We start from the raw sequence: 11,419 nt of genomic DNA on the forward strand, positions 1-11,419 counted from the left end.
CTTAATTAGTTTTGTAGCTTGAGTTAAGCATCGTTGATGTGTAACTTCTTTTAGGAGTTACTGAAGCTTCCAAAGTAAGCCAAGCCTACTCGGATTTTGATTTTAACTTGGCTGAACGTGTGATTCTCGTTTAATTGTAGCACAATACACATATTTATTTTGTATGATAAAACATAAGGGTTTGGTGGGTTGTATGACAGAAAAGCCGGAAGAAGCCAGTTATAGAAAGTTCTCGAATCCGTTCTAGTGAATGCGTACCGGTGGAAAATACAGCCAATCAGCAATCATTAAATCAGCAAGCGTTCAGTTTCGATAGGTCCACAAACACACGTACCGGAATCTGTATAATGTTTGCCCAAACTTATCAAAGCATTTTACGGTGTTTTTCTTAGTTTTCTTGAANCTTGAGTGGTCCAAGACGATTTGCAATAACACTCGAAACTGATTTCGTTTGAGGAAATGTTTCCGATTTGTAGTCTCCTTTTAGTTAGTCGAGTTCACCAAAAAGCCTTTGTGACAGCTATTTTACAAATTACTGGACAGATAACCGTGTGATCTGAGATAATCATAGACATTCATGATGTTGCAAGGTCGATACGAACCTGCAAAATGTCGGTGAGTAAACATACAGGCTTGTTTAGCATATTCGTCAGTCAGAAAGGTTCCCCTAATACATCAGGTTTTGTAACCGTTCATGACCAAACAAGAAGGTCAACAGTCCTACCGACGTCTGACATCTACATAGTTCAGCGATAGTCGGTACAGCACATTCATTTTGGTGTCGTGGCGTTTTCATGGAGTTTGACGGATACGCGAAATATCCTTCGAATACGCAACCCGTCTTTTTTAATCTAAAACTATCACTTTTACTTGGACTGAATTGAAATTGTTAAAAAAATATCGGTAGAGTTCTTTTTAGGCTGCGGAACATTCTTTGGTGGCTATTTGGAAGACTTCGAGCTCGTGATCTTCAATACTACGGAGCCGTCTTACATTCACCCTTTTGGGTGTGCTCAGGTTACTAATATACCTCTGTAAGGGGTATTTTGCCCTAAGTGGATTTACTATGACCGGCGACAATTCTCACTTCAAGGGAATATTTCGCTGATTTAAAAACGATGGTATGAATGAGGTTGCTGGCGTTTACTTGGGTTCATAACATTGTAAACATGTCAATCTGCGTAGTTACAAGTCATGATGATGTTGCCTGTCCGTTTTCGTTTGTATATATTTGCGTAGATAAATGCTGTTCATGTAAATTGTCACAAGCAGGACAGTAGCGACAATTCTCACTTCAAGGGAATATTTCGCTGATTTAAAAACGATGGTATGAATGAGGTTGCTGGCGTTTACTTGGGTTCATAACATTGTAAACATGTCAATCTGCGTAGTTACAAGTCATGATGATGTTGTCTGTCCGTTTTCGTTTGTATATATTTGCGTAGATAAATGCTGTTCATGTAATTTGTCACAAACAGGACAGTAACTGGGACGTCGTTCGATGAGTCGGGCACACCAATCACATCGCTCAAGCGTGAACAGGTTCGCTTGTTCAGACGTGAAAATCCAGATGCGTTGGAGTAGTTATTACACGCTCGTCTAGCATTTAAGATGTCTGGAGTTCAAATCCCGACACGGCCATTGGAAATGCACTGCTGATGAGCTCCAATAAGAGTAAAACTCGAGTCCAGTGCTTCCTTTCGGTATGAACTCACCGGAATAATTACGCCAGAACAGGAACACGACCGTTCAAACGAGAGTGGTGTGACTATGAGTAAAATACCTATTCCGCAAAACACCCAGAACTGCATTCTTGCATAATCACATCAATGTCCGTCAACCTCAGCGATAACGATTTTGTAAATCACGATGCGAAAATTCAACCACCGTGCTTTTGTTGGTTTTCTTGGGTACGATAACGATTTTCTCATGAAATAATTTCACCTTGAATAACGAAAATGATATACGTGGATGATCTGAAAGGCCTTTGAAAATCACCGATTTTTTGGACAAGAGTGACAGTACTAATTCACCACCTTTCATATTTTTTTACATTAGCGTCTAATGCTCAGCTGCATGCCTTATTCCATTCTGTTGTAGTCATCTAAAAAAATTTTCAACAAGATTTACTAATCCGAATCATCTTATGCATAAGGTTGGAAAAAATACATTCGTCGGCAGTTACAAATTGCGGGTGATGGAATTAACCGAAAAATTATGTAGCGCGATCATGTAGTGGTGCTATTTAAAGCATTTGCTTTAGCCGACAGATTTATTTGATCCAAAGTAATCGTCTTCACCTAATTGCTGCTCCACCAAACAGTTTTTTACTCATACCACCAGGATAACGGTTATTTCTTCTAAAGAGGTAATCGAACCTTTCGGTAAAGAAGTTGGCAAGTATGGAGATGAGGACGCACTTTGTTCCTCTTTCAAAGGAGGAACAGTGGCCTCCGAAAAGTGAAAGTCAAATTGATTATAAAATATCCGCTGTTTCCCCTTTGGAAGAGAAGCAAAGTACGTTAATTGCAACAACTAATCAATAAACGCTGACTAGCGCTGACATGCCTTTCCATTAGCAAACCTTTTTGAAAAAATAATCTAGCTATGCATGAAAACTAGCAAGCGAAAGGTATTCCACTTGAAGACTTTGGTAGATCACTTTTCGTATTGCACGCTTTGCTACATTTGAACCAAATGTACTAGTCTTTTGAAGTACGTAGCTTAAGTACACCCGTAGTTCTGCCTAATTTTCAGCTGCCAAAACCATTTTCATTTCTTCATCCACTCTGCAGATGTGGTTTCGGGAATATCTGTCGGTGCGTACACTGCCCTTAATCAGATCAGCACACTGACTTGTCGAAATGACTCAGCAAGCGGATGCGCGAAAACAAAAGATTGCATCTTGTTGGACACATGGTTATGTCGAGTTCGACGTGTGCACCCATACACCGCTGCTATCATTAGATCTAAACGGACAGGAGAGTGTATGGGAAAGTAATTACTCGCAATTTCGGTTAATTGAAAACAGAGGAATGCTACACGATCTCACAGACGATGACCGGTAGTTTGTTGATTGCGCAACACCCGTTTCATCGTCGCTCGGCTTCGCTCCGGTGTGATTCATGAGATACTCCGAAACCTGGATGAATTCTAGACACCAAGTGGTTGTGAGTTTATTTACAACATTGAACTTCTATGCCACGATCCATTTCATAGGATGGTTTGGCTTGCCACTTCACGGATATAACATGCAAGTTCAGTTGGCATAAAAGTCTTTCACTATAAGCATGGAGGATTCTGCGTAGACGGACTTCAGTGCTTGAAACGTACTTTGATTTTACATACAATATAACACACTTCAAAGATGTATTCTGATTTTAATGTTTTAATGCATTTATCCTAACGCATACGTTTTAACGAAGCAAATTATCAAACGTTGTCAGAAGTTTTGATTGTGCTACGGGCATGAAAGGCTGACAAAACTAACGTCAGAATGACATTTAGATAGTAATCTCGCAGGAACAAACCTAGGCCTACAATGTGAACCTTCAAATGGTTATGCTTCCTTAGTTGATGATAAAAAAAACAACCCAAATCTCGACCACTGTTGGGCAGCCAGTCTATCACTATGACGCTGGGTAATTTCATAAACTTGTAACTGCACCATCGTTTTAGGCCACAGACGTAAGCATAATCATGGTAAAAGACAAGAATTTTAGAGTGCTACAAAGTATAATGTAATTTTTCTTCGATCTAGCAGGTATTTCACGAAGTCGTCAGAAGTAGACATGAAATCAATGGACCCAAAATGTCAACCTACAACACCGACGTCTAACCGCCCGAGGTTGAATCTGAAACAAACTTGTCCAAATCACAAATCGTATGTTGGAAACTTTCTAAGATGTTAGTAGACTTTAAACTAAGTCGAGTAAACTCGAGAATCGCCTCTGGTCTTCGAAATTCTACCACCGGCTAAGGACATCTGAGCGTATCACAAAAGCTCAAAACAAACAACTGTATCATAACAAGAAAGTGAAAGAGGCATTTAAAACTAACATTTTAAATATACAAGCCACATTTCCCTAATAAGCTTTTTAAATGCTTTAAAATTTACTGCCGGTAACACAACCCAAAGAAAAAGGATCGCTGAATAAACAGATTACCTGTGATTGACACGCTTATTTTTTGGCCGTGTGTCATAAGCTCAGCTTAGCACGCTTAAACCTTTCGTTTGCTACACCTCAACTGAAAGATTTACGGTAAATTTATGCACGCGGTCTACCCAGTCCTCTCATTTTAGCTATGAATGGTTCATTCTTTGGTCGTCTAGCTAGAAAATGAATAAAATGGGCAAATTTAAATTTCCAAATCAAATCAAAATGTATTCAAGAAGCACCTTCTTAGTTTTTTCTGTGTAACAGATTGCACTTTTGACGTATTTAGCAAAATAATTCGCAAGAAGACTGCGCACTCAAATCCTACATTTCTTCCAATGCGACTCTTTGGGGATCATACATGTTGTGTACTCAGATTGCTGGTTGCTTTTTCGACTCAGGCTATAGGTAATGTGACTGAATGACCACGATATATTCTCGTGGTCCGAACCTGGCAGGTACATTTCTAAGCAATTTAGCGAAATAACAATATAAAATTTTTAGCTGTCAATGTTTACAGTGGATACATGAGTGATATTTCCGTTGGTGTCAAATAAAATTACCATTGAAAACCCTACTGCTCTTTTCCAAGTTCTTTCAATAGAAGCCCCTCTTTGCCACCCAAGGAAATCTAGACGGTTTAATGCCACTTTTCCTGAACCTTGATCACACCGGCTTCCGTCCACATTGTTTGATGCAGACCTTATTTGAAAGAGGCAAGTTTAATTTAAATTCGTTTACACTGGATGATGGAATTCAATTTATTTTCGAGGTGATTTGTGAAACATCTGATAGCGTCTGACAAACTGCCTTGATAAACGGACTCTCTTCACAAAAAGAAATCATTTGATTGAACTTTCATATTTTGTTGAAAAAGACATCGGGTGTGAGCCAGCGGAATCGAATTATGCAAAATAACTGTAGGCAAAAATACGTCCGAAGTTAACCATGCCAAACAAGACACAAAGTATGGCAGTATCCGTTTGCTATCTCAAAAAGCAATTTACTGGGAGAAAACATGGGACGTGGACCAAAGACCAGTGCCCAAAAAAACTGTGTACGTGATGCAAAATCTAGTTTGTTCATATCTGGTAAGATCCCTCAATCCACTGATCATGAAGGCGGAATGCCAAAACTACGCCAGAATTGCAGTTCACTGCAAAATGTAGTTAGCCTGTGAATTCCTGGCAGATTGTTGATCAAGTGGGTTGTGCTCTATTTAAAATGTTGGCTGCATTTTTTGTCAGGTCGATCCTACTCAGTCTTTCAAGTTTTGTAGCAACATAACTCAATTCCGAAACAGTGTGACTACTCATTTTCTTGCCATCATCAGCAATGTTCAAAGTCAGCAGAGGAATAATGAATCGTAAATATGCAGAGATGTGCAGATTATGAATGCATTCAATTTATGTATCGAAAACTGACCGTGAATTTTGAATAAATAACACGCTAAAAATTCGTCAGACATCTTTGGTAAACGATGAAGCACACGTAGGCGTGTATATAACGGGTAAAGTTCTTTTAACATTTCAGAATTCCTAAAAAAGACATCCCAGTTGACCCAACAGCTAGATTAGATATTTGGTTTGCATATGCCGCCAATATATACATCCATTTTGTCCAAAATCACCTTACAAATACGTTTCAATTAAGTAACTTTCAGTACACCTTAAGGAAAACCGCGTGAGAAATAACAGAATAGTAATTAAGCTATAAAACAAAAGGTATAAGCTGGGTTTTTGGAGACAACAATTCATTGCGTAATCAAATCCTTAAATGGAATTAAAAATAATGTTGACAAGCATAACAAGGGATTATCCAGGATACTAGTGAGCGCAACTAGTTCTAGGATTACCCATCACAACAGCTCCCAAGTAATTCATACAGAATTATACTCCTATCACACTGATGTCGCGCTGTAAAGGCCATTGAAGAATGAAAGCAAATAGGGATAGACATAATAACGGTATCCTAGTTCTCATCATGACTGGTTTATCGGGACAAAGTTCAAAATTTAGCAAAGTACTTCGTGATGTTCAGCGCATTCAATTTTTTCAGCGCAACCTTGAAAATCTGTAGTCAGTCAATATTGAAATTATTTTTGTTGAAAATTACGAATACGCCAGTGATCGAGAAGAAATGATGCATATACCAGCGCCGACAAATTAATCACACCAGTCCTTAGCACATAACTGGTAGAAAGATCCAAATCACGATGTACAATGCCTTTCTACTTAAGATTATTCTTGACTCTTCTATCAGGTAAAGAAAAAGCTTTCCTGAGAAAACGCAAGATGAAATATTCCTCAAATTTTATTTTTTGCGAAGTTTCTGAGTGGTTCATGGCGGCAACCAAAAATCTTTCATTCAGTGAAAGCACAGTTCTCTAATTGGACTCAGTCTTTTAGACAGCCATCAGGAAATCCAACTCTCAACTCAAGACCAGTTCATCTCCTGGGACGAGAAGCTTTTCAGAGGATCCTGTGAAACGTTTCTTCATATTTTTTCACTTTACAGGTAAATTTTGAATTTTACTTTTCTGTCAATGGTCGTTATCCAAAAAATCCAACATAGTTGAATGTTGACGCCCAAATAACAATCACTTCGTCGATAATAATGAAAGGTGTGGGAATCATTTCATCCTGTAAGCAATCTGCGACGAACAATCAAGGACAACTGTACTGCTGTTTCATCCGTTTAGGAAATCACCCAAAGTGCGCATTTTTTAGTCATCGGGGATTCGAACTTGGAAACTACCGGATATTGACTAAATTTTCAACCACATGACAGCCAGCGGGTAACTAGGAGTAGCACTTTGTTGAGTGCATCTTTTTTATAGTCGGATTGGGATTTGATTACTTTCACTAGAATTATTCCGTTCAGCTGCTAGTACTGATATACTGGACGAAACAGCAAAATTATGCTTTTATCTTTGCTTCTTGTCAGAATTGTGATGGAACCAGTTTTGTTACGCAACACTCAACAACGTACCAAAACGACTGTCGAACGTCCTCCAACGCATATTGTGCTAACTTGGGATTGCTACGATCCCCTTGATTGTCCAGCTTGGCAGTCGTCACAAAAAGTGACAAAGTATGAAGCCTGCTTCTAAATTACGAACCTACATCATCGTTTAATCACTCTTCTCGGTAGGCTATAAAAAATTATCTCTACTCGTGTTTATTTCTTTTCAGGGCTGCCATTTTACGACGCGACAAGTTGAAAAAGTTTCCGAGTACGGTACTTCTTGTGGAATTTCAACTCCATGGGATCAAAAACTGGGATGTGCAAAAAAAGGCATCCGTTTTATCTCTTTTCCCTCATCCTGAGATTTAGGTTATGGGGGGTAAACCGAAAAGGAAAGCGCGCTCAAGATGAATTTCCCTCTTGCTAAAGCTCATCAGTTGCACACAGTTTATGCAGAGTTTGTGCATAATTTTGCAGAGCTTAAAAATATAAACGACTGCTATTTGGGACGAACGTATCAACATTTCCTAATTAGCACAGATTGAACACAGATGGGTTAGCTCATCTGATAACAAGAACATGTTTACGCCTACATCACGTGTTTGAGTACTTATGTGCGTACACATGCTCCCATGATCAGTAGGTTTCGCACCGATAAAATCATCAGCCGTAGCACAGGCAACATCCCACACTGAACCGTAAATTTACGTTCGCTGATTGAGCACGTCCCCGTGTTAAGCGAAGTCCCGTAGCCATCAAATTGTTCAGCAGGTTTCAAACGTCTGTGGAAGTCCAGACAGACTGGCCACTCGATCGACACAATCTATGTACCTTACTGGATTTTCCTTCGAGGCATTGGGCCTTCCACTCACTCAAGTGCGAATATGTTCACTTGTTCAGACGTAAAAATCAAGGTGTATCCAGCGGGATTTAGTAGAGTTGTAGTAACATGCATAACAGATGCGCGGGATTCAAACTCCGGCATGGCTAAGGAAATGCACAGCTGATAAGCCTTAGTAAGAGTAAGACCCGAGTCCAATGATTGCGCAAGGACAAGAGAACAAGGGTTCAAACGAAAGTCGAGTGAGCGTACATTCCACATATCCCACAACCACCAAGAACCAGAACAAGATTTTGTTCAAATATCGCTGCTAAAGTCTTGATCTATCTTTAAAGGTGAAAATTTTACTGTCTGCTTCAAATTTCCATGCTTCTCGGAGGTTGGCGAACACACCTGATTCATTTGAAAACACATTCTTTGAAATACGTTATCAAATTTTGTGAAAATCTGTTATCATTGGGGAGAGTATGCAGCAAAGAGCAGCGTCTAATCATTTTCAGGAGTTATTCTATAAAGCACCCTTGTTGAATGAGCTTAGCGTCTTTTGCCATTAGTCCACAAGTGTGGGTACAAGCGGCATTCTGAAATCATCTCTGTGATCTGGCAAAATGTAGTCAAGGCAAATTTCCTATATGCTCAAACTGCGTATCCCATTCCCATTAGGGCAAACTGTGACTAAACGGATCTCCATCTAACCAACAAGGGGGTCATTAGTAACAACCTAATTTTTGTGCCAGACCCAGAGGATGTTAACTACATATTCATTACTGATCCTTATGCAGAAATCATTTACAATAGTTTTCGTCACCATTCCGGAGAAAGGTACCAGTGGTGAATCAGTCAACGAATGTGTAAATGACTGAAAAGCGGAAACCGTCTAACAACGGAACGGAATGGATTTATGAATTAGTTCTACATCGGGGAGCTTATTCTGTTCATACACGTTGATGTTTTTATGCTGCGATGAACATGCCATCAAAGGAAGCAGAATTTTTATTCTGGCTAGCAAGCGTCAAAATAATGACTATACTATTAACCTCTTAACATAGAAGAGTGCAGTATGTTTTGAGTGGTCACATACCCTCAAACGGACTAATTATTTTGAAGAAAAACTTGGTCGTGAGGTGACGAAAAGGTGGGAAAGGATTTGGAAAACGACCCCGAATCCCTGGTTGAAGACTCATCACCTAAGCAGTCTATTCACAGAAAAATTTTCTGGTAATTACAAGTCACAGAAGAAAGTTTATTGGTTATTAGTTTGTAAACCTACCATGAAATAACTCAACAAAGATTATCTGAAAACTTGTGACATTTGTTTCTTAGATCTTTCTTTGTGTCTGCTGAAGTGCACGGCGCGACGGTATATAAAAAATTATCCAGTTGTTGAACTCACTGAAATGCAATACGATAATCTTTGCATTGCATTTGTCCATTGCTACCTTCATTTTGTTAACCTAGTTATAATTATTACGGCAGGGAATTGGCCGGGGGTAAATTGGCCGGCGTTGCCATAGCTATGCACATGCAAGCATTCCTACAATATCACCATAAATGACTGCTCAAGCAACAAATTTTCCTGGCATAACATGCATTAAACAATGGAAAATCAACAAGAGAATTTGTGAGTAGTGTGCTATGCATATAACAAAAAGTGTTTTAAAACATTCATCTACTGAATCAACGGTTTTATTCACAAGATGACATTAGTAACCCTCTATCTCAGGGCTTCAATTAACGTCAGGTTTCAGTTGCGTGTAAAAATTTTGCAGAATATTTACTAAAGTGGTCAGTTTGTTTTGTCCGTTTTCCACCCTGTGGCTTGTAGGTTCATTTTAAAAGTACTCCAGGTTTGCTTCTATCCCTGTTGCACTTCATGGTGTGTAACAATAAGGAAAACGAAGACTACATAGATGACATGACGTCAAAACTTACTGGTTGCGATGCCATGGACAATGAAAAAAGCGGCCCATAGCAATCCGATGGGACCTCCAAACTGGACGAAGATATCCCTTGAACGTCCTGATTCCATTTATGTTGGCAACTCAAATGATTCCTCAGTTTTTTTCCCTTTAATTTTTTGTACACCTAGCCGAATGCTGCAATGCACCAACCATCAATTGACGGCTTTACTGGCAATAAAACTAACAGTCTGTTGGACGGTTCAAAAAGTATGGGGGTTCACCAGGATCACTGGCTCGCTAATTAATCAGGGGAGAAAAACGAGTACATCGAATTTCAGTCTTGCGTACACAAGTGATGAATACGTACACTGGAACACATGCCCTTCCCATCGATTTACCCAGTCGTTGCAGTTATCGTAACCACAGCATAGACGGTGTTTTCGATTGGCTCCGTCCAGAAATTGACCTGTGTGCATGTGGTTGGTGAAACGCTCCCTTGCTCTCCTTCCCTCTATATTTATCCCTCTGCGGTTTCGTTATCTCTGCGTGTGTGCGCAGGAAACCTGGTGTTGTTTCTGCTGTTTTTCTAGTTTGTTCAGCTTCACTACGCACAACCGTGTGGCGGAAATTTATCCGACAACATAGTTTTGTGTTTCCGCGGTGCTCCTCCAAGATGTTTTTTGTGCTTCTGAAAACTGGCATGCAACACGGATGGGAGAACAACATTTGGCATCGTCTTTCACCCTTACAAACCCCAAATGTTGTCATAGGTTATGATCCCAATACCTGGTCGTATACAATCGCCCTTTGTTTTCAGGCTCCGGAGTGGTTCCCATTACTATCAGTCATTGATGAACGCCGATGATGAGTGGAATCAATTATGGGTTGTGTGGACGTTACAAACGCGTTACTTGTACGCTTACCGATGGTTAACTAGCTTAATTGCCAAGGTACATCTTTCAAATCTAACCATTTAAGAATGACCTGTGATCAACTAAAGATATAAAATAATACTGGGTAATGACTTTGAGCAAAATTATCTACCAGCGTCTTTTCTACTCAGCACTACTCTTCTACCCCTCTGCAGCTGGTTTCCTGGTGATTAGCTTACCCATAGCCTGGAATTTCCCAACCCACACTGTCCCCCCAAATGAAGAAAGATAAGGGACTAGTCAGCTGTTTTTAGCCTGAGGACTGTGCTTGGTTCACGAAACAGGAAATTTTCTACTATTCGAACGTCTTGCGAGCTTTGAAATCAATTTGATTATTTGGAACTACAAGATAATGGCTCTTTACACATCTGAGGTTTTCCGCAGAACTACCGCGTTATCCTCTGATATACATAAGATGGTCACCCTTTTAATCAAACGCCACATTCAAGTTAACAACGCAAAGTTATTTAGCAAAAGTTCTTCAAAAGGACTAGGCATAAAAAGAGATAAACCGGAATGTATACATGCTGAACCTGTGTAGCTACGGGTAAATTGATGCACTGTTAGGAATAAAGAAATAATAAATATCAATAATGATAATAATAATAGATATTAAATAAT

General features: G+C 39.5%; 1 protein-coding gene across 1 annotated transcript in view; it reads right to left on the reverse strand.

The window, feature by feature from the left end:
- The window catches only part of T265_08420 (hypothetical protein), a gene marked incomplete at both ends in the record, with an annotated part of 66,791 nt that extends 56,585 nt beyond the window's left edge, over nt 1-10,206 (reverse strand). The window contains one exon of the mRNA XM_009174219.1: nt 9,898-10,206. Within this exon, the coding sequence (XP_009172483.1) occupies nt 9,898-9,994 (97 nt within the window). The remainder of the gene's footprint in view (nt 1-9,897) is intronic.
- Nucleotides 10,207-11,419: the final 1,213 nt, after the last annotated feature.

Source organism: Opisthorchis viverrini (genome assembly GCF_000715545.1).
Source record: "Opisthorchis viverrini unplaced genomic scaffold opera_v5_220, whole genome shotgun sequence".
Classification (NCBI taxonomy): domain Eukaryota; kingdom Metazoa; phylum Platyhelminthes; class Trematoda; order Opisthorchiida; family Opisthorchiidae; genus Opisthorchis; species Opisthorchis viverrini.